Consider the following 22,888-nt stretch of genomic DNA (forward strand, 5'->3'; position numbering starts at 1 on the left):
AACACTTTGATGTCTGTTTATTAAGGCAACAGCTCCCCTAACACACTTTTCTGCCTATTAATTTCTATCTTACAAGGCAGTTTGCTTTGAACAGATTTCGTATCGTATTACTCGTCTATATTACAGTAGAAAAGGAAACAGCAAGAGGATTATATTTTATGTAGCTTGGCAAGTTGCTTGAATGAGAAAATTAATTGTTCAAAGGATGATCGTTCTAGCAACAGCAATGAAAAAATGTTTATTATGCTTTTCAAAGTGCATCTATTTACCTTTCACAAGCTATTTTTTTATATTTAACAGGTAAATCGCAGAAACACGGTCCGATATTAATAAAGGGTAGCAAGTATTCTGGAAAATCATCGTTATTGTCAAGAATCTACGCAGATGCCTCTTCCTGGTTGGATTGTACTACGTTTAAAGTGGTTCGACTCTGTGCTTCCACTCCTCGCTCAGCGTACAGTCTCGAGCTACTTCGAGTGCTCTGTCAACATGTAGGTTTTCTTTCTGGTTTATTGGATGGCAATCTTCCTAAAGACGCCTCGTTTGATCCGCTTTACCTGAACAATTGGCTGGGCCAAATCCTGAGGCGCATCGAAGAACAACCAATGACGGAGCAACTGGTGATTCTTCTCGACGATCTTCATCGATTGCATCCTCTTGACTGCGATATCGTCGCTGCTCTGTCTTGGTTGCCCTTGAATCTTCCACCAGGTAACTTGTAATTGCCATTTCAAATATCATGTCATTGCCAAATATATCATTATATAACGATAATACATATAGTATACAATATATAAATAAACAAGAAAGCAAACAAACATTACAAAGCATAAAACGAAACGTACCTTGTTCATCCACTTTAGGAGTGCATTTAATCGTGACTACGGCTCTTCCGCCGGAAGTGCTGCGTCTCACCCCAATACAAAAAGAAAGACTACGCAGCAATGAAATTTTAATCGAACTGCAAGACTCGGGTATAGATTTCCACGAGACAGAGAACGTTTTCGACACGTTAGAGAAACTGATAGGTGAAAACGCGGCTAATAGAATCGGTGCCATTTTGGCTTCCACGGAGTATGGTTTATCCGAAACGGAGATTCTTGAAATGATCATGCCAACCGGAGGCGACGAGCCACTATTTCTAAACGAAGGACTGTTCAATTTTGGCAGCTGGTGCTTGGTGAGGAGAACTTTCAACGAATATCTTAAGGTAAGTATCGTTTAAATTTCTCGGATAAAATTTAGAAAAGAAATCTTTTCAAACGTCTCGACTCGATAATCTTCAAAGATCTTGTTCTTATTTAGAAACCGACAGAAGAATTGACAAATCCATCATTCGCTGTTCACAGGTTCGTGTAATGGGCGGAAGGCTGCTTTTCTCCTGGCGTTATCCGATTCGCGACTTAGCCCGAAAAAGGTACTTCCCCAATCAAGAGACATTGAAAAGCTACCACGGTGAGTTGGCGAATCTCTTCTTCTCCGAAGATTTCGAAGACAAGGATGACAAATCATCCCCCGAAGAGGAAACTCCGAAGAAAGAAACGCCTTTCCAGAGCAGACCGAGGTCGCAAGACACAGCGTACAATATGAGACACGTGGAAGAAGCTTGGTTACATTTACTGAGAGCCGGAGACGTAGAAAAGTTAAAGAAATTGGCAGTCTGCGCGTTCGATTTCCTCTTAGCGAGCGTACAAATGATTTCTGTTAGTTACTTGAGGTGTGTTCTCGAGCATTCGAGGAAGTATCTGCTGGAGAGAGATTTGGAATTGGTTTATTATACAGTGAGAAAGTCCAGTGACATTTTGACGAGAGATCCTCTTCAACTTGGGGCGCAGCTAATCTGTTGGCTTAGACCTGTGGCTGAAGATGGCGGTGATTTGGTGAGAAATAGCTGATAATATAATTATGTACTTGAAGCCTCGATAAAATAACACCAAAATATTCTAATTCGAAATGGTAATAACGCTAATTACTGTAAAATTGTTTGATCATAAATAGAAGAAAATTGTGTGATTGAAGGTCAGCAGAATGGTTACGGCAGCGATGGCATGGTGCGATGGTTACACAGCGCCATTATTGGTGCCATTAAATGGGTGGCTCCAACCGCCTCTACCTCTTCAAATTCGCACTTTGTCTTGTCCGCAAGGTGTGAAACTCGTTGAAGCTGCTCCTTCGGGGCAACACGTTATCATTATCCCTTTCCAAGGAGACGCTCAATTATGGCACGTGATGTCTGGACAATTGGTTCATACTTTTAAAGGTAACATTCAATTACTGGTAGCTCGTGAAAATATTCGATTTCTTAGCACAGAATATTTTTGAAATTATTTCAATTATTTTATTTTATTTTCGTGTTAAGAATAACGTAGAGAAAGTAAATTCATAATTTTTTCTTTCAATTAATTCATTCAAAGAAAATAGCAAACAATTTACATTGTAACGTTAATTTGAACCCTTTGAAAGAGAATAAATTTGTTTTCCTTTAAGAAGATTAGCATAGCTTTCAAAGCTTAAAAGTTCTCGCGAGGAAAAAGGAGAAGCAACGATGAAAACTCGTCACTTTATATTCAGTTTGGTAATTTACTGTGAAAAAGCCTTCTTTGTACGTTGTCCCTGAATCTGTATTTGACGAGCATTTAAATAGCAGCGTCGCTTTAATTTGCAATTCAAAATAGGTCAGCTTTTGTAAGAATATAGTTGCATATAATCCAGCTAACGTATATGATACTTGAAGTGCCATTTTTAAGCACGCGATATTCCTATGGTATTTTCGCTTTTTCACAAAAGAACGAAGATGGAATTTAATACAAGTCTGATATATTGATCAAATATCAAAGAAACGAATTTTTATGCGCAACTTAATATTTTATGAGAAATATTTTTCATTTCAGGGCATTCAAATCCAATTTCATGTTTAGCCGTGACACAACATTCGCAATATCTGCTGACAGGCTCTGAAGACACTTCAATTATAGTGTGGGATATGAAAGAGCTGACCTTGAAGTTAAGAATCCAAGAACACATTGCCCCAGTTCTGTGCTTGACGTCCGCGCTCAAGAATTCAGTGATTGTCAGGTTCATAATTTTATCGTGTAGTGATGATAAGATAGCAAAAATGCTTTCTTCCTAATTTTGATTAAAGAAAGTAACTGGAAAAATAGGAAAAGATTTCAATTTTCTCCGAGTATTTCTTCTTATTCTTATTAATTATAGATTGTTTCATAAGTTATTTCATTTCATATTTATCAACTAACACCAAACCTTCCACTTTCCATTAGCGGTGGCGAAGACTCGAGAATAATCGTCACCAGTCTCCTAACCGGCGATGTTCTCATCAAAGTGGACCACCACAGAGGGCCAGTGAAATCCATTCGCGTCGATTCTGCGGGAGAAATTCTGGTTTCCGGTTCTTCCGACTGTACAGTCTGTTTATGGTGTCTAGAAAGATTCACATTGTTAAAAAGCATCGTTTTACCATCTCCCGTGACTGTGCTCGACGTATCGGCCGATTCGGTGTTCCTATTGGCAGCCTGCGAAGATCAGAAATTATATTTGAGATCCTTGGCCACGGGAACCGAGGTTCACACGTTGAGAGGTCATCAAGGTGAAGTGAAAAGTATCTGCTTGGCAAAAGATTGCAGAAGAGCTATTGCTGGAGGAGCCAAGGGCAAGGTTTCTGTCTTCGATATGCACAGTGGACGATTGACAAGAACGTTGCTGGCGAATCCTTCGGCGGATGTCACCGCTGTCAAGGTAAATTATAGATTTTGTATTTATAATTCTATATTAATAAAAAAAAAAGTAGAATCGAAAATAAGTAAACTTATTGAAATTGGAATTAATCGTCGTAGCAAATTACCTTCTCTATCTCCATAATAAATTACATAATAGTGAAGGATAAAAAAGAGGAACAGTGAAATATGTATAACTTTTCAATTCAATCTTCTCGAAAAGGTGACGGAGAAGGACGACTTCCTGATAACAGCTTCCGGTGATAGAGTGGCTTACTGGAGTTTCCGTGGCGAGGAGATACACGCTAAACCTCCAAAATTCGTGAAGGAGGTATCGTTGCATCCACACACTGCTCCCATATCTTGTTTGGATATATCCAGGGACGGAGCAATGGCAGTTACCGGTGGAGTCGATTCTCTCGTAAATCTGTGGCAATTGAATACTCACGAATTGCTTTCCACTTTCGAAGGACATATCGCTAGCGTCACCTGCATTGCATTCTCAGCTTCTGGTTTATTTGTTGCTTCTGGTAGGTCTGTAGATAAAGTACAGTAGAGCCTTCCATACATATACGTATATAGCAGATATTATAAAGAAATTTCATTTATTTCCTTTGTTTGTATGCTTTTTTTGCAATACTAGTTTTGCAAATACTACCATAATTTTGTATTGCCTCCAAAACCGAAGGAATCCATTTATTTTTTTAATCAAAATATAATAAAGTATAATAGTAACTAAATAACTAAGCAACAAACAATGAAATTGATACAGTACAGTAACAGGAAATTAAATTGGAAACAGGTTCTGAGGACAAAACAGTACGTGTATGGGGTCTGACCTTAGGTTTACTGGTATCGACATTTAGACACCAGGCACCTGTTACTGCGGTCACATCTATGTTTGACGGCCGAAGAATAGTGAGTTCTGATAGAGCTGGTACAATTCGAGTTTGGGCAGCTGATACTGGCACCCTAATCCAATCAGTATGTGGGCCTGGTCGCTGTTTCACTGTTTCATCCGATATGAGGTATGATATAGTGACTATAATTAATAAATTGAGATTACTGAAATTTGCTTTCTTGTATTAATTCTTAATATTTCTCCAGTCTTTTATAATACCAATAGCCTCTTTGTTCAAATTTTTCCTACAATGATTGTTATTTGAATAATTTCTTAATAATTAATGAGTGATTAATAATAATAATAAATTACCAATTGCGATATTTTTTAGATTTAATTGTTTCTTTGTTTTCTAAATTTCAGATACGCTGTATGCGGAACAGGAGACAATCAATTAAGAATAGTAAGTTTAGGTGTTGGTCCTGAAGAAAAGTACCAAGTGTCGCATTCTCAAGAAATTACTTGTCTAGTTGTTACTCCAGATTCTCAGTCACTGATTACGGGCTCCAGAGACATGAGTTTGAAGGTTTGGCAGCTCGCTGGAGGCAAATTATCTCAGGTTTATACATGTTATAATAATAACTTTAAATTCTTATACTTAATTTAGAGAAATCTTTAGAAATAAAGAAAGTACAACAAATTTTCATTCAGGTCCTCGTTGGTCACACGGATCACGTCACTTGCGTCGCAGTTTCTGTGCTCGACAAATCCATCGTAGTCTCTGGCTCCAAGGATGCGAACCTAATCGTCTGGGATATAAATACTGGCAGCGATTTGCATACTTTAAAAGGCCATTTAGGTTACGTAACCTGTGTAAAATTGTCGTGTGATGGAACTCTAGCAGCGTCTGGAAGCGAAGACAAGAGTTTGATCATTTGGGACACGAAGAAGGGCTGTTCACTGAGTAGCATAATGTTACACGTACCTGTGTTAGGTGTTGAGGTTGCCACGGATATGTCGAGACTCGCGTTGCATTTACTCGAACACAAATGCATGCCTATTCTATGTTTGCATAATACTCCAGCGCAATATGTGAAATTACCGGATTATGTAGCACCTTGGTGTGATACCAGAGATTTGAGGCCACCTGGACGGAAGAGACCCAATAAGAGATTATTGAAGAAAGAAGTGTCATTGGATAGCGATACGTGGCATAGGAAATATGGCCATCTCACTTCAGGTATTGTTGACGAAGATTACAGTGCATTATATTCAAAATTAAACTATTATGTAATTCCAGGAGTTTTAACGTCATCGGTAGAGGATGGATTACAACGACGATTCAGCGTAAGCGCTTCCATGGACGAGATCAGCAAAGTTGGATTAACAAGCAGTCCATCCGGTTTAGGACCGGAACAGGCTGCACTCGCCCAGTCGCAACACTTTGATCAACTCGAAGCACTTTGGAACAAACAGTCGCCACCTATTAGACCTCGTGCTCATGGTAGGACTTTGTCGAAGCAAAGTTCTTTGCAAGCTACACGAATATCAGATTCTGAGGAAGAAGGTGAGTTTAAAAGAATTATTTAATTTAATTAAGAAAAGTTTGATTACTTTTTGCTACACCGAGGATAAAGATAATAAAATGTGATTAGAAGCTGAAATTCCAATCTTATCTTTTCCCAGGTGTACCAGACTAAAGCGATACTTCGTTAGAAACTAAACGGACTAAATCCTAGTCGTCGTACTTTCTTCTTTTTTCCACTGTCTTTCTAAGTAACAGAGAAAAAAAAAAAATAGTAAGTAGGAAAAAAATACGAAAGGAAAACGTCTCTAAGGTAAAGCTCTAAATTACGAATTTCTCGTGTCTGACGCAATAAACGTAAATATATATATATATAAATATAGGTACACATATGTATATCATTATTAGAAGAGAAATAAATTCACTTTATTTATTTTCATCCCCCATCCCCAACCTTTTTAGAGATCATTTTTAACAAAGATTATAAATAAATTGCTTGGGTGTACCTTACTTGTATCCGACGAAATTATTGTCTTTTATAAATGAATAATGAGAATCAACCATTTTTTGTGCAGGACAGATGTTTGTATTTATCATTTTAATTATTAAATTTAATTTAAACAGAAAATATTTTGGTCCTTATAAATAATTATCCCCTAGTACAAGAATTGTGGCTAACGGTAATTTAAAATTAATTTTCCAGTTGTTTTTTATAATAATCCGAGACGATTTGCCATGCTTTTGGCGCCATGAATCCTTCTGGTGGATTTTCCCCGGATTTTGCTAAATCTGAAATAACGGTATATTAATGCTTAACAGTGCTGTTTTGTTTATTATTATTTGGATACTTCATATAAATGCTTTTATATGAATCTTGTATTTATTTTAATGCGATATTTTTAACGTAATTTACATTTATAGTTGGCAATTTAATTCATTTTTTTTAGATTTTTTTAAATATGAAGTGAAATAAGAAATTGTTTTTTAAAATAACTTCATTAATAACGATTCATTTCTAATGATTTCATTAATAAAATAAACAAGATAGGATATATAAATTAATTGCAGGAAGATTTAGAGGAAAAAGAAAAGAAACACGTACATGAAAAAAATATAACTCACTTCGCATTTTAGTTCCTGATATGAAAATAAAATCTTGCGATCGTTCTGGCTCGAAGAAGGCCATTTTTCTTTTTTTACTGTCGTAAGCTGCTACCCTAAACGGGATGATTTCGAGATTTTGAAGACCCGGTGCCATCGACAGTACCCTCGAGCCGTGCGTTCCATCGTACAGATTTCCTAATTTTACATTTAAAGCGACCACTGATTGATTTATCACGGTAATGAAATATCAGAATTCCTTCCATGTAACAATGAAATTACTTCGTACAATAAATCACGAATAAAAGCGTACGATTTTTAATTTTTTATGCGAGTAATCTTAAGAATCAAAAGACAAGTGAAATTCGTCTTATCGAAATATTACCGTCCGGGGTTTTAGATTTGTCAGGATGTGGCAAACCCGCGGGATCACGACCAACGATGAAAAAATTTGCCCCAGCCATCATTCTTCCTTTAGCGTGCCATTGCACCTAAAATAAAAATCGCAAATTTTAAACAATTCTCAAATTTAAAATATTTATATTTCTTCGAAATACTACGCTTCTCTTATTCCATCAATTTTAATTGTTCGTTAATTCTTTAGGGAAATAAATAATACCTCTGTAGGCCCAGCATAAAGCATCGGGCTTGGAAAAATAGCGAGGATGGTGTCTTTGTGCAATACACCCTCCTCGAGAACACTTTGGTGTTGGTTTATCCGAACTGACAATGGTACGTCGTCTTCTTTCGTCCATCCTCCCAGAGGATGCAGTAGAAGAACTGGTTTCTTACAACCACGTTCCTCCACGAGGTATCTTCTCGTATCCTGGTATCAATTTGAATAATAATTATATTAAAAAAGAAGAAGAATAGGATATTTTTGAGCAGGAAAAAGTAAATGTCGTAATTGATCGGATTTATTGGACTTTCTTTAACCCTCAACTAGGTTGTTATCAAAATGATAAAAACTTAATTAATTTTGCGAACCTCCTTTAAAGCAGACAATTTTATATTTTATATTATACTTGAAATTTGTTGTTTTCGATGAGAACTAATCAAAAACCTGCATTAAGAGTGCGTGGCCATTGTGGATTGGATTTCTCAACTGAAAGGCGAAAACAGCATCCGCTTCCATTTCTTTGCACTTTTTACGAATTTCGTTTGGCGTGAGCCTGTACTTGTCGAGACCATCGTTCCACCTAATCCTTTCCAGAACTTCTAATTCTCCTCCAACCAGCCAATCACCTGATTCGTGGATCATTCTGACGTAAGGATGTCCAAGGTCGTTTGTACCAAATTCTCTGCAACACCTGTTGCAATGTTTCCGATTTATTTTCAAATAACAACTGGAGAATCTTTGAGAAATAAAAATTTACTAGAAAAACATAATCGAACCTTTCTTCTTTTCGGTGAGCAAAAAATTCTGGTTTCCTCAGAATTGCGATATCTTGGCCTTTGTACTTCAAGGTCAGTGCCGGTGCATTGGTATAGCTTTCCTTTTGCTCTGTGCTAATCGGAAGCACGATAGGTATCGATTGGTTAATCACATCCCCATTTTGTTCGATAGTTTTGAAGTGTTGACACTTGAAAATAATACACATTCTATTTGTTATCTCATTAGAAAAATCTGCCTCTATCCTACCACTTTTTACCTTTACAAACTTAGTGTTTCATAATTAATATCGTCCAAAAATAGAACTCGTTTCTCAATGCTTAAATCTCATGCAATTCGTTAATCAAATTTTAATTACACACTTGTAAATATTGGTACTCCCTCATGAAACCTGTGAGCGGAGCAGCCCAACCTTCAGCGAGTACTTGAACCCATTGCAAATCGACCTTAGTGATGTGGATACCTTAAATTGAGCATATGGATTTGAGGAATTAGGGAATTATCAAGTACTATATATCAAATGGAAATTGTTTACATAAAAGCTTATCTCTCTGTCAATTGGAAACATCAATTTGGGAAAAAACTTCCTCTATCTTATCTGTGCGTATTGTGGCAATTAATCAATCTTTGACGTTTTACTTTCTATAAAACCTTCAAATCTTTACATTTTCGTAATTTTATAAGCAAATTACATGATGTCAGAAATAAAAAACCATCCGCGTGTTCTTCAGCCACAGCGTAGGAGCCACTTGCTTGTCCAATCAACAAAAATCAACAAAAAGTGGCAAACTTTGTAAACCAAGGCAAAAGATTAATTAAAATGCAAAATACAGAATTAAGTGAGAAAACACTTGCAACGTACTCGGAAGATTCTCCGCCTCTTTTCTCGCCTCCTCTATCCTCTTCTCCTCGACAAACAGTTCCTGAACCTGCTCTCGAGTCTTGGGAAGAATTGCCTGGGTTCTCAACAACTCGATCACCATTCTCGTCGAGGTCTGCAAATTATGAAGTTCCGTATCCACGACGAGATCAGGAGTTTCGGGCGTTTCATATTCCTGTCCGATGCCTGTGAAGCTTTTAATCATGCCTTTTCTAGCTTTCTCGTAGAGGCCCTTCACGTCTCTGGCTTCGCACGTCTCTACGGAAGCTTTCACGAAGATCTCGAAGAACTTCAAGTTAAAATCTTCGTGTATCTTCCTCGCCAGTCTTCTGTCCGCCTCGAAGGGCGAAACGAAGCTGCAAATGGTGATTACACCGCAATCAGAGAACAATTTTGCTACTTCAGCCGCTCTTCGCACGTTCTCCTCGCGATCTTCTTTCGAGAAGCCCAGGTTCCGGTTTAATCCGCGACGAAGATTATCGCCATCCAGGCTGTAGGCTGGCAGTCCCTGCAAAAGCAAGTTTATATGATACTGAAGCGTTTAAAAATTATGGTCCGATCGAGAGTCTGGCAATTTGCAAGTTTCGAGATATGGCAATTTGAAAATTTGAATATTCGCGGGTTTGTAACTTTAGAGGTTTGGCCGGATGAAACAAAAAGTTTACTTGAGAAACCAGGTAATTTTCCAGCTCGAACGAGATGGACGTCTTGCCAGCACCGGACAGTCCTGTCAACCAAATCGTACAGCCACGGAATTCTTTGAATTTCCCATAGGCTTCCCCTCGTCTCTGCCTCGACACGTAGTGTATTTGTTTGATCACATTCGTCGCGAAAACCTGCAAATATTTCAACGCGGGACGTTTCAAGGCGATGTATCTTTTATTTACTGTTTGAAATTTTCAAGTAAATTATTGGATCAATACACTTTATCCGATTTAGAGTGATCGAAATATTACTGAAAATAATTAATTCGACGGTTGATTATTTTACATACTACTGGATAAATTATTACAAATGCGTATGTTATTATACCCGATTATTCTTCTGTGTATTTCGATTTTCCATCGAAGATTTCGTATATATCCCCATTATACGCAATATTTGATCATTAAGTTTCGTGCAACGATAAGGATCTTATAAAATACTCGACGATTGGTTCCACTATTTTTAAATATCCACTGTGCAACGATCTATTCGACCAATTTGTTTCTCTGCGAACGAAATAAATTCAACTTGATAGCGAGATCTAAAAAAAGAGCCAATGGCGTCGTTCGAATGTTCGATTTTCTCACTCGATAAAGAGCACTATCGATTGCTATCTATCCACACGTGTAGTTCTGCATCGACTACGCGGCTATCGAGCATTTTTGTCCAGCGAGTTCCGTCAACGAGAAAGTGAAAAGGAAAGTTGGGTTGGGTGGGGATCGGAGAATTTCTCGCTCTATGTAAGATATTTCTCCGAGGAAATGAGCGTTTTAGGAAGCTCATCAAAGCTACATATTAGCTACATATTAAGGCAGGTATAACGTACACGTAATTCAAGTTTAAGGCAGTCTACGATATCGAGCCTCAAGGTTTCCACATTTAACAGGTAATCCTCTTCATTTATTATTTATTTATTTCTTATTTCTTATTTATTACTATATTTTGTCCGAAACCTAATATACGACGTGAAACTGTCAGGAATATTATATTGAAAAATGGCAAAAATGGCATAGGTAAAGAAGTACAAAGTACGTAATTCGATGAAATTCTGAATGAATGTAAGTATGCGTGCGCATAGATATGACGCTTCGTAGACGCGTGTCTATGTGTAAGAAACGGAGATAGCGCGTTCAGTTTACCCAAAAAGTTTTTTTCTTTTCCCGCACGTGCGCTCTCCGCGCATCCGTGTGCTATATTTTTGCCAGCGACTGTACTCGGAGAAATAGCTTGAAGAATATCGGAAATGAGAGATCGTGAAGGGAACTGAACTTTACGTAATACGCTTTACTGATGCTTGTCCGCTTTACTTGCTTACTGATACTTGTTGTTTGTATTTGTTCACAGTAGAGCGACTATTTGAGATTAAATTGCCCTTTAACAACTAGACCCTAATAAAATGACGCTTTCGTCCTTTTTATTAGCATTTGCGAAATTCTAAGAAGACTCGCGCAAAAAGAAGAGAGAATAACCTGTTCTTTTTTTTCCCTCGTTGATTTGGGAATTTAATATAATTTTTCCATTACGTAACACTTTCTTTGCGAACTTCGTCTACGTACAAGTATAACGTAACTGAAAAGAGAGACAACATTTCGGAAGTAATTGTATTATTACAATTGCAGATACCCGAAAGATAAAGCGAGTTATTTCACGAAATACGAGTCCACCTGTAAGATAAGAAGTACAATTGTCCAAGCAAACACAAGATTTACCAATTACGTAACGGTTATTAGTATCATTGTAAAAGACTGCAACACAGACTTTCTAAAACTACAATACTATGAATTATCTGTTACTTGAAATTAGACATCGTTAGTTATGTGATTCAAGGCGACGTCGCTGTTACCGTTGGCCATAATTTCACTTACCTATTAAATGACAAATAACAAATTAAAGAGATGTTTTAATATTTTAGTTCTGAGTGAAAAGACTAATATTTTGGCCGTGAATAACAATTTAATTTCTTATTTAAATAAAAGTCACCGTTTCGCTCAGATATCATTCGCGATTCGTTATACACGAAGTTTTATATACAAAGTCAAAATTTTTTCTCACGTTCGTCTTATATTCTAGATTTAGATATATATATATAATAATAATAATATAATAATAATAATATATATAATATATATTATTATATTAATAATAATGTAATAATAATAATATATTAATATATTATATATGTATTATTATATTATTATTGTTATTGTTATTTTATATTTTTTACATAATAATAATTACTATCATATATGTAATATAATTATATAATAATATATATTATATATATTATTATATATATTAAATATTATATATTATTATATTAATAATAATGTAGTAATAATAATATATTAATATATTATATATGTATTATTATATTATTATTATATTGTTATTGTTACTGTTATTTTATATTTTTTACATAATAATAATTACTATTATATATATAATATAATTATATAATAATTATAATATATTATAATATAATAATTATATTATATTATACATATAATAATAATTATTATTATTGTTATTAGGCTATCGTTAAAAGATTATTATACGTATCAACGTATAATTACGTGCATTAATCATGTCTACATCGCTTAAAGTAGATTAGACAACTTAGGCTATTGATTGAAATACAAAGGTGCTAGAAACGAGTTTACAAATCACCGATTCACGCGTAGGTTACACGTTCATTTTTCTTCGGAAATAGAAGAAAAAGAGAACGCGTGAAAAATAATTAGCGACTAGTTTCGCAATAATGTAATTAGCATATTTTCGTAAAATACGGTGAAAGAAAATTTCGAAAGCTTGCTACCGATTGAGCAATAAAAAAACAGGGTAAATAAGTTTGGAATATCTGTAAATGATTTAATTGCTAGAAATATCATTTTATTTCATTTTATTTATTTAATGTCAATGAGAACGTGACGATACAAATGCAATATATTCGGTGTACAAATTATTTCGTTTCTCCTGGAAAGGGAATAGCTTTGTGATCTATTTCTTGTTATTAATTTTTCTCATAATTAATTTGAGATGTTGCAACGAAAATTATGTTTGTTAAATTTATGATTTAACGAGAGAGAATTTAATGAGATTTCAATTATTTGAATTATATATAGTTGACGTTTATCCTAAATGCTTCAACGACTGTATTCCTTTTTTACAATTTGTCCAGAAGGACATTTGGTAAAGTATTATATCTAGATGGAGGTGAATAAAAAAAGAAAAACAAAATAAAATATAGCATAGTGGTGGCTACCCCCAGCGGGGTACCATCGCCGTGTTTGCTAGGTTATATCCTTTGTGATACTGTATTCTTGACAGAGCACCGTAAAATACATTGTTATCTACGTACCAGTAATCTTATTCGTCATACTAATCACGTTTATGTACTGTACTTATGTACTATGGAACGTGAATTACCTAATCAAACTACATATTATAACATGTTACGATGACTTTAAATTGCAAAATCCTACGATCAGCGGAATCGTGTAAGATGCATGACTTAAGGACAATGAAAAATTGCTGCCTACGAAAAGAAAATACAAACAAAACAACGCGTAATAAGCGAACAAAATCTTCAACAATCGCACTGAAAGATATAGAAAAAATGGCAAACTACTTTAGCTGCAATACATATTTCAGCAGAATGTCTCAACATTCTTTCGGCGAAACGTTTTGCCATTTAAAACTACATGTAAAATAAAAACAAAAACGCTACATAAACATAGACTGTTAAACGCATTATCAAAAAGTAACGATAACGAACTGGTGTATCATCGACGTAGTATAAGAATACATTTCCATATTCGCTCGTACAGACTTTGACTTGTTTACTTGTTGAGACCGTTGGTTTGATCGATCGTTCCAACAATCGTTAAACGATCATCGCGTCAATCAAAATGTCAAGCAAGAAATGTTAAATATCGGCAAATTATACGATAAGTCGAGCAGAATATATTGTTTGACATGCCGAGATCATCAGATATCACGTCAATGGACTTTTACTTGCGGGCAATTTATACTGGTTAGGAGTTAAAACAAAGGATAAAGAATATTAACGAATAAGAAAAAAGTAGCAACACTTTGAAATGCAATTATAACCTGTTAATCTATTCCTATGTAGTATCGAGCAAGAAAGCAGTCCCTTATCATTTCCTTTTTTTCATGTAATTTCTTGATAAAGCACAATTCAAGAGCCTATATTCATATAACGCTTCTTTCTTTCTATTTTTAAGTGAAGATAGAAAATGCTGGTTAAGCGTTGCGAGAAAAAACTGGGACCAAAACTGTGTATCAAATATTGTTTATTCCTTAATTCGTTTCCTTAAAACAATTCGCAAATCGTGAATATTAGAGACAATCCCAATTGCTCAGCAATTATCTAAATCCAAATACGAATAACTCGAACAAAAACTAATGAAAACTCACGCGATTAGTTTTCCCATTGCATCCTTTGACTTCATTTTTCTGATCCATTCTTGTCCAGAAAGCTCCTCTTCTATTACTACTATATATATATATATAAATATATATATAGTATTATTCGAATTCAACACGATATTAAAATCAAGTGAAACACCAAACTTTCATTCAGAAATCTCTTGGAAATGTAACAAATTAACGATAACGACTCGCGTGGGTGTACTGAGTACCTGGTGACACGTGTTCTTTCATATATCATCGGCAAGACGTCGTATATGTATCGCTCGTGAGAAGGGGGAAACGACACATTCATACTCTCTTGCTCTCCCGTTTTTTTTCTTCCACGACCCTGGATGAAGGAAAAACTCGCGCCACTGGAAAAACTCGAGGACAGCGAAATTTCTCATTTCGTAATTGAAATAGTTCAATGATGTCGGCGTCTAATTTTCAGTAGTCAGCGATGTCTAGAAGACAACTTGTAGGTTATCATAGAGAAAAGAGCGAAAGTTCTATAATGAATTGAAATTATTCTAATTTATATTGGGATACCAATAATTGGCGTTGATGAAACGTAAGGTCACAGTGTCTCTCGTTCTGTTCGTCAAGAAGTGGCGAATAAAGTTGCTCACAAATCTGTAATTGTTGTTCGAACTAGTTCGACGATCTACGACGCGATGCATTTGAGATTCTATCGAAGCTGGACCTGATCATTCTGAGGTGAATTTTTCTGAAGGTATGTAGCAAGCAAATATGTAGAAAATAAGCTGTAACTCGAAAACAAAGTCCTATGTTTATATGAATTCTTCTTATTTTATTGTGCTGAATCGTGCAATGTCGTTGTTACGAGACGAGCAACAGGTCCGGGCGTTTATTGAGTTTCGTTCGTAGAGACTCCATGTTAAAAATATTCTGATTCGGTGTAAACGCCGTGCCAGCGTTTCTCGAGATTGATAGTGATAATTGATCGCAACGAATTGGTCATACAGCGTTGTTATGAAACAATAATTATTGAATTGTTACAAAGTTTCCCTTTATTTTATGAATATGAAAGGAACAAATTTGTTAGTTTTAGGTTATTTACAATAGCTAGCAGGAAGATTTTGAATTCGTTACGGACGTACTATAGCTTCGAATCTTGTTTCTATTCCAGGTATTGCGGAATATTGATATTCCACGATTGGGCGTTGTTACACGTATAATTCGTGGCAGATTGTAGCAATTACAATTTTCTTTCATGGCTGTTCTGGGAACTGGATTGTGTGGTTACTTGCAATGTACGTTTTATGGTTCACATTAGTGCAAGTTTAAAACTCAGTTAATATTCCATATACATGATACTATATACACTGTATATATTAAAGTTTGTACTCACCTTTACGAGATTATATCTATTAAAATTACGTAATGCCTTTAACAAATAAGCCAAGCAAGGACAATGTCTATCTACTTCAGTTATTAATTAAGAAGACTTCTAAGTAGAGTTTTCCACTTACCATACTTTTTAATCTTCTTTAAATTTTTTATTTCATTAGTATCGATGATACCCTTCGTAAAAAAAGTATAAAGTTGCTTAAAACTTAAATTAAACATCGGAAGTAAATTTTTCTTTTTTATATTGATTATCGAAAAGCCACAACAATCAAGGTACCACAAGTAGCCAGCCGCATGGATCTTCTCAGAAATAATTATATAACGCAATAAAAAAATGAGATTATTTGTTATAAAATAATTATATCAAACTTACTTAAAAAGAGTCTCAATAAATTAGAATAGTTTAACAGCATTTTACAGTCTTGTTATTTACCTTTTCGCTGCCCAATCCCACAAAAGTTCACGAAAAGAAACTCTAAAAATCGAAGCCGCGAAAAAATTTTCGAACATTCCTAGAAATGACTTCATCTATGTCGACGAAATTTTGTCGAAATCTCAATTTCTCGAACTCCTGAATAATGACGTCATTTCCAAGAATTCCAAAAAGTTTCGTATACATCTTATGCTATTTTATTCGTCTTAGTACTTATTATATAGTTACCATATACTTACCTTAATACTTATCTTAATACTTGCCGATTTTCTCAAAGCTTTTCGTCATTGTTTATAAACTTGTTTCTTAGACCAGTGAGAATTGGAAAGGATTTAAGGACCGTGAATGGAAGGATTTTAAACGATTAAACGCTTTGTTCATTTGCAAAATAAGGTTAAGTTTTATTTAATTCAATTTAGAAATTTACGATAATTGTACAGTTTTACAATGAATTCATAGTTTTCTGTATAATACATAAATTGTATAATCTACTCTATAAATATACATAACAAAATTAGTCAAAATCTGCAACCTTTCATGTCATTCTTTTAGGCAATGTTGTTTTGTAACGCATCTAACTGGGAACGAACTTCACAGATGTGTATACTTCTATATGATATCTGCAATTCTTTTTCTAAATTTATTCGTGTTTATTGAAAAAGTGTTTGTTGTTCGACTATTTATTTCGTATTAAATATATAAACCAAAACGTCACAGAAGTTGAGTCTCCTAATTTCATTTTGCTTAGCTTTCTCAAGTTTTGATGGTTGGCCGTATCAAAAACTTGTCCAGGAAATGGGAGTTGTTCTTAGTAGGGGGGCGGGAGCGTCATAAGCGGTAAATAGGCGCAGCCGTCCTAGTTTTATAATAATTTAATTTCGTTGTCCGACCGATAAAATTATAACAACTCTTCTCATGCGAAAGTAACAACGAAAAATGTATGCGTGCTCGTGATGCACTGCTGCTTCGCATTTATTAAATAAAACAAAGTCTATAGGTTAATCTTTTAACAATAAGCTTTTCTTGAATTTAAATAGTTGTCTTCGATACAAAATGTTGCCAGTTGAGCTGCGACTTAATGTTTCCTGAATTATTATCCGCAATCTCGTTTAGATTTTTAGAAGTTTTGGAAAGTATAAATTGAATTTCAGATATTAATCTGATTTAAACATTCTAAGTTCCTTTTTTTTAATTTTGAATCGTAGAATAGATTAAGTTACTTCCGTAACTGGTCCTATAAAAAGAAGAAGATAAATTAACTTTATTAAAATAAATGCATATTCTGTGCGGGAAACGAAAGGTTTAACGAAAAAAATATTGTAAAATATTGTAATGTAGCTGGTCCGAGAATTCAATTCGATTCAATTTTTTGAATCTTCGCGCACTTCTACGAGCAGTGCGAGTTGGCGCTCTATGGGCACCAATCCACGTACTTTCTCCTTGAAAAAAACCTAAAATCAAAGGTAATAGCAAGTAACAGTAAATATTATATATATGTATATAATATTATAAATAAGAATATAATGTGAAAATAAAGTTATATAAGATAAATTAAATGTTCTAAGAAGTTTAATGTCATAAAGAAGGAAGAGATGAAGATGAAAATAAAACTAGATAACCAGTTAACGATAACTTCAAGTCGATGAAAAAAGTTTTTGTTTAGGTTGGTATTTGTTGAATCAGTTGAATGTAAAGACGTCATTTGCGCAAAGAAAGTTGGATTTGTTATTATTTTATCAATATATTTAAATACGTAATGTCGACGAAATCCTCTGTCGATTTGCGAGCAGAACTCGCTGAATTAGTGAAAAGGAAAGCAGAAATAGCTGTGAGTACTGAAGCAATTGTCAAACTATGTCTCCTGTAATGTATTTCTATTTTCTTATCAATTATATATTTGGTATAATTGAGATTATTGTTATTGTCACGAGATAGAACATTTTTATTTACACCCAATTACCAGCTTAAGCTTCTGCAATAAATTGTTTGTATTGTCCTTTAGATATTGTGAGGTTATGTTGACCCCTGATTTTTTCGTGTTAATAATTAATACTTTTACTTCCTGGTTTACTTATATTCCTAAACTATCACTAATGTAAAATATTAATTGCTTGTGAATTTCTAATTCAATTTTTAAAATGTACCTAACCTCGATAGTTAATTTTCATGTTAGTGAGTATATTCATTGTTTGTATTTAGTATGATTTAGCGCATTAGATGTTTTGTTTATTTATCTGATCTATTGAAAAATAGAATAATAGTTCTTTTTTATTTTATTTCATCTTCTGTTTAGTATTAAAGAGAATCTCTTTTGCTTGTGTAATATAACATACTTCTGTATTATTTAATAAATTTGCATATTGCTGATACTTCTACCATTGAATATATCTTTTAATGTTGTATAAAATAGTTCACACTGTGTTATATTAAAATATGAGTAATGCTAATGTTTTTGTTTAATGTTGTAAATGATATTTGTAATAATATATCAATCTCCTTGTTAATATTGCATAATATATTAAGAAAGAATTTGCCTAATTAGTAAATTAATGTTTTAAGTTCCTGATTCTTACCTATGTTATAGAAATCTATTGAACATGATTTAAATGAAAATAAAATAATATAGTTATTGCAATTATTGTGTAAATTGTTATCTTAACACGAAAGAGAAGCAAAGTTTAAATAAAATTTATATAAGCATAACTACTATCTTTTTTGGAACATTAATATTACACTTTTTAAATTAAATATTAATATTAATTTGTTTTGTGTCTTTCATAAGATATTAAAATTTTACAGGACACTCTTGCCAATTTAGAACGCCAAATCTATGCATTTGAAGGTAGTTATTTGGAAGATACACAATTGTATGGTAATATAATACGTGGCTGGGACAGATATTTAGCCAGTAATAAAAATACTAACAGTAAAGCAGATAAACGAAATAGGAAATTCAAAGAAGCTGAAAGACTATTCTCAAAATCTTCTATTACCTCTATGGCTGTTAGTAATCAATATTTTATTTTATATAGTGTTTTACTTTGTCAAAATAGACAGAAATGTATTGTTCAAATTATTAATAAGAGAAAATTGCTTAAAAGCTATAGTATCTTAATAAAAGTATATATTTATACACAGAAACTATTACATTTAATTTCACTGTTATAAAAATATGAGCTATAAAGAGAAACTAATCGCATGGGCATTTTTAAATATTTATATCGAATGTACTGTTGATAAATCAAAAGTATTACATTTTTACAGGCAGTCAGTGGACTCGTTGAAAACACCCAGGAAAAAAGTAAGGACCTCAATGGATATTCCTGAGATAGTTAATTCTTTAAAGAAAAAAAAAAAGAGTACAACTTATTTTTCATCCTATCCCTCCTTCCAACTTTTCTTTTTATCCTCTCCTTGATAATAATTCTTTTTAGTTTTTAAGTTATCCTTGATTGTATTTCTTTTTCTTTTCAATGTATCGATCAGACTGTCTTCCAAAAAAAAAGAAAAAAAAACGTAATAAATATCGATTGTTGCAAAGTGCAGTTTATTGCACTAACGAAGAAAGAAAATTCAAAACAGATTCATTATTGCTTTTAATTTTTGTGAACTTTTTTTTCTTGTGTATTTAAGTCACAAATAAATTTTAATTTATTTTCTCGATCTATTTTGATAATAGTTCATTTTTTAACTTTTCGAAAGTAACTTTTTATCATATGCACTTTACGTATTGATTTTTCTCTGTCTGGTTTCATCCATATTCATCTTTTTTCTGTATCTAATTATAAATAAATTTAATGTCTATTTCTCTTACCTGTTTCGAAGTTTTATAAGAAGTTATTCCTCGATTTAACAATTCTATCTGCTACCATTGTCTTGTTCTCCGTGTATGTCAGTAGAAAACTTGTAATTTGCTTTTCTCGTACGTGTCGAAAGTGTAGAAGAACGTTAGCTTGAGCATTGTTATCTTTATTTTCTATATTTATCTTTTCTCTGTATCTAAGCTTTAAATAAATCCGTGTTTTCTGTATTAATGTGGGTATAACAGAAACATTTCTTTTATACTCTCAATATACAAGATAATTTTTAAAAATAATTGTTCACAGTAATGCTTATGAAATCGATCAAAATATGGTAAAGCAACAATTATTTACATTTAAAGCGTGTTGTTTCTTTCACTTTTATGAGAACATCGTTCTTACATGGTATACTTTCATATTACATACTTGCTATATTTGCTTCTAGGTAGTCAATTGTTTAAAGTCGCAGAATGCTAAAGAATTCAAAAATGTATGTTTTGATCGATTAAACAATTTTACACTTTAATTTTAACTTATCGTCTTATTGTTAGTTTCTAGTTTTATTGGTATTTTACTGTTTCCTTGTTAGTGCTATAACTCTAGTGAATGTTAATTGCGATTCAATTTTATGACTTGTATGATACATATGGACGTTATATGAACGAAGAGTATTGGCACTATAAGTATCAATGGTAGTATAAGTGTGAAATTATAGTGCAGAACGATTCTTTAAATAAAAAACATGAAATAAAGATTTATTTCAAAAATAGTTAGAGAAATAATAGTAACATATGAATTAAAAATCCTATATCCTCGATATAACTCAGATATTATAAGTTACGAATCAACAACTACTTGAACCTAACTACTACTACTACTACTACTACCACATTTGTGTCTTCCAAATGTACCAATACTCTGTCTCTCACGCGTAGCCTTCGAAATTTCTCGATCTCTCCAATAGTTTAATCGATCAAGCGAAGGTATATTTTCATTAAACGTCACTCACGGTTAAACAATCCTTGACTGATTAATTGTTTGACGAATAATCGGTCAATCACTGCATCTGGATAAACTATGCACAACTGTCGATCGAATAATCAGCTAATTAATTCTTCAGTTCGGTCGATCGTGCCACGTGTCGATCGGGGATCGCGGTTTTCCCATTGTAAACTTGATTCCAGTTGACCGGTACAGTGAATCGGAGTCGCAGATCGGCAACAGCGGTAGCGAGGACAATTGCAGCCTCGTAAATTCTCATGGAACGGCCGCCAATAGCGGCAACAACAACGGTAATAAGGAGTCGTCCGGGAAAAACCACTCTGTAACTGGCCAATATAGCCAGAATGGATCTATCGCCTCTTCAACCGAGATTGCTAGACAATTTGCGAATGGGCACGCGAGCAATGGGAGCTTGGAGCACGTTTCCTTGAAGGAGAACACAGGAAAAGAGCCTTCGAAAAATAAGTCTGGGAACAGTGCGAAAAAGAATAGCAACAAGAGGTCCAGAAATAGGTAGAATAACCTCAAGCCGGTGTAATCTCTGGATAGTCCACGTGAGGACTATCAATGGAACATTCCTTCCTTTTATTCTCATTCGATTCTGTCGATGTACCAGATCTCACTGTTTTATACAATAAGTGCACCACGGAATACTGACTTTTTATGAGAGAGTGAACGTTACAGGCTTGTCGTTAATAAATACGAGCATTAGGATTAGTAAGTGGATAACAGTTTGGGTAACGAAGGGTGTCGTTTTACCATCCGGATAGGATTTCTATTTCTGTTTCCATAAAGACTATGATTGTAAGCCAACGTATATAGTATTGTACAAAGATAAATTTCAGGTTTAGAGATGAAATAATATCAATCGTCGTCTTATTCAGTTAGTTGAACAATATGTATTAAGCGTAAGAGATAATGTAGAATTGTGAAATCTTTAGTTTTTACTTGAGTTTTATTCCTTGTAATTCCGTCTTGTTTCGCGACAAATATCAAGTCTGTTACCATTAGTTAAGCTCAGTCAGATTTTGTCATCTCCACTATTTAAGCATTGTAAGAGATCCTAATAATTCATATTTTCTATCCTAATTTTAACGATCCGATAGTTTATGTTTTATAAAAGATTTGTGTTAGAAATAGTTGATACATTTTGTTACTTTTATAATATTTAAGGTTCCTCGAATGATTTTAATACGTATATAAAAAAATAGCATAATATTTGTAGCTGTAGTGAAAATAAAACTGATAATTGCACAAAGAAATGAAGTTGGATGATCAAAGTATTATTTGTAATAGTGTCGTGTTAATTTAAAGGTTCAAACTGTTTGTTTATTTTTCTAAGTCAATTTTATTTTTAATGATATTTTACGTAATATATGTTTATCTATCCTCTGAAAAATATGATTATTCACACTTGTAAAATTAAAATTTTAACAGAAAGTATAAAAAAATTGAGAAGTATTTTTTGTAACCACTGTATTTAAATAAAGCATTATTAATAAAGGATTTGAAAGTACCTAATTGAATCATACACCTGTAGCGTAGATTTTCATTTTATTTTTTTCGACACATTTTATTTTAATAATTTCAATTAATCAACGCTATATATTTTTATTGGTAAAATTACAAATTTCTATGTTCGTTTATTAATTAATTATTTATTTATAAAATCTTA

General features: G+C 33.7%; 3 protein-coding genes across 4 annotated transcripts in view; 2 read left to right on the forward strand and 1 right to left on the reverse strand.

Moving 5' to 3' along the window:
- LOC139994967 (protein qui-1) overlaps positions 1 to 6,374 on the forward strand; it is a 41,665-nt gene extending 35,291 nt beyond the window's left edge. The window contains exons 9-20 of the mRNA XM_072018064.1: positions 301 to 711; positions 864 to 1,210; positions 1,350 to 1,880; positions 2,020 to 2,260; positions 2,892 to 3,075; positions 3,279 to 3,753; positions 3,955 to 4,261; positions 4,534 to 4,759; positions 4,996 to 5,191; positions 5,284 to 5,812; positions 5,873 to 6,139; positions 6,259 to 6,374. Of these exons, the coding sequence (XP_071874165.1) occupies positions 301 to 711; positions 864 to 1,210; positions 1,350 to 1,880; positions 2,020 to 2,260; positions 2,892 to 3,075; positions 3,279 to 3,753; positions 3,955 to 4,261; positions 4,534 to 4,759; positions 4,996 to 5,191; positions 5,284 to 5,812; positions 5,873 to 6,139; positions 6,259 to 6,272 (3,728 nt within the window). The 3' untranslated portion in view covers positions 6,273 to 6,374. The remainder of the gene's footprint in view (positions 1 to 300; positions 712 to 863; positions 1,211 to 1,349; positions 1,881 to 2,019; positions 2,261 to 2,891; positions 3,076 to 3,278; positions 3,754 to 3,954; positions 4,262 to 4,533; positions 4,760 to 4,995; positions 5,192 to 5,283; positions 5,813 to 5,872; positions 6,140 to 6,258) is intronic.
- A 119-nt stretch (positions 6,375 to 6,493) lies between these two features.
- LOC139994968 (bifunctional 3'-phosphoadenosine 5'-phosphosulfate synthase 2) lies at positions 6,494 to 15,173 on the reverse strand. Of its 2 annotated transcripts, none has more exons than XM_072018066.1 (10): positions 14,614 to 15,173; positions 10,137 to 10,307; positions 9,454 to 9,979; positions 8,954 to 9,054; positions 8,594 to 8,781; positions 8,262 to 8,508; positions 7,818 to 8,024; positions 7,584 to 7,689; positions 7,220 to 7,396; positions 6,494 to 6,886 (listed from the first exon to the last, which is right to left on the reverse strand). In XM_072018066.1, exons 1-10 carry the CDS (start codon positions 14,659 to 14,661, stop codon positions 6,789 to 6,791), a joined length of 1,869 nt encoding a protein of 622 aa, XP_071874167.1. In that variant the 5' UTR covers positions 14,662 to 15,173; the 3' UTR covers positions 6,494 to 6,788. The 2 variants fall into 2 exon arrangements, with proteins under 2 accessions (XP_071874167.1, XP_071874166.1); XM_072018065.1 differs by lacking the exon at positions 14,614 to 15,173 and adding an exon at positions 10,504 to 10,794.
- A 96-nt stretch (positions 15,174 to 15,269) lies between these two features.
- On the forward strand, positions 15,270 to 22,729 carry Eaf6 (chromatin modification-related protein EAF6/MEAF6). Its single transcript, XM_072018072.1, has 4 exons — positions 15,270 to 18,239; positions 19,211 to 19,414; positions 19,676 to 19,712; positions 21,396 to 22,729. Exons 1-4 carry the CDS (start codon positions 18,168 to 18,170, stop codon positions 21,728 to 21,730), a joined length of 648 nt encoding a protein of 215 aa, XP_071874173.1. The 5' UTR covers positions 15,270 to 18,167; the 3' UTR covers positions 21,731 to 22,729.
- The last annotated feature ends 159 nt before the right edge of the window (positions 22,730 to 22,888 follow it).

The sequence above is a fragment of the Bombus fervidus genome, chromosome 15, assembly GCF_041682495.2.
Source record: "Bombus fervidus isolate BK054 chromosome 15, iyBomFerv1, whole genome shotgun sequence".
Classification (NCBI taxonomy): Eukaryota; Metazoa; Arthropoda; class Insecta; order Hymenoptera; family Apidae; genus Bombus; species Bombus fervidus.

Bases quoted from the DNA above. Each gene is read 5' to 3' on its own strand.
- LOC139994968 (XM_072018065.1), bottom strand. From the start codon at position 10,560: ATGGGGATATATACGAAATCTTCGATGGAAAATCGAAATACACAGAAG. The intron at 8,025-8,261 runs GTTTTTGATTAG...AATTGATACCAG, and splicing joins GCCACGCACTCTTAATGCAG to GATACGAGAAGATACCTCGT. The intron at 6,887-7,219 runs GTGAGTTATATT...CCGTTATTTCAG, and splicing joins ATCAGGAACTAAAATGCGAA to ATTTAGCAAAATCCGGGGAA.
- Eaf6 (XM_072018072.1), top strand. From the start codon at position 18,168: ATGTCGACGAAATCCTCTGTCGATTTGCGAGCAGAACTCGCTGAATTA. The intron at 18,240-19,210 runs GTGAGTACTGAA...AAAATTTTACAG, and splicing joins AAAGGAAAGCAGAAATAGCT to GACACTCTTGCCAATTTAGA. The intron at 19,713-21,395 runs GTAAGGACCTCA...ACTTGATTCCAG, and splicing joins TGAAAACACCCAGGAAAAAA to TTGACCGGTACAGTGAATCG.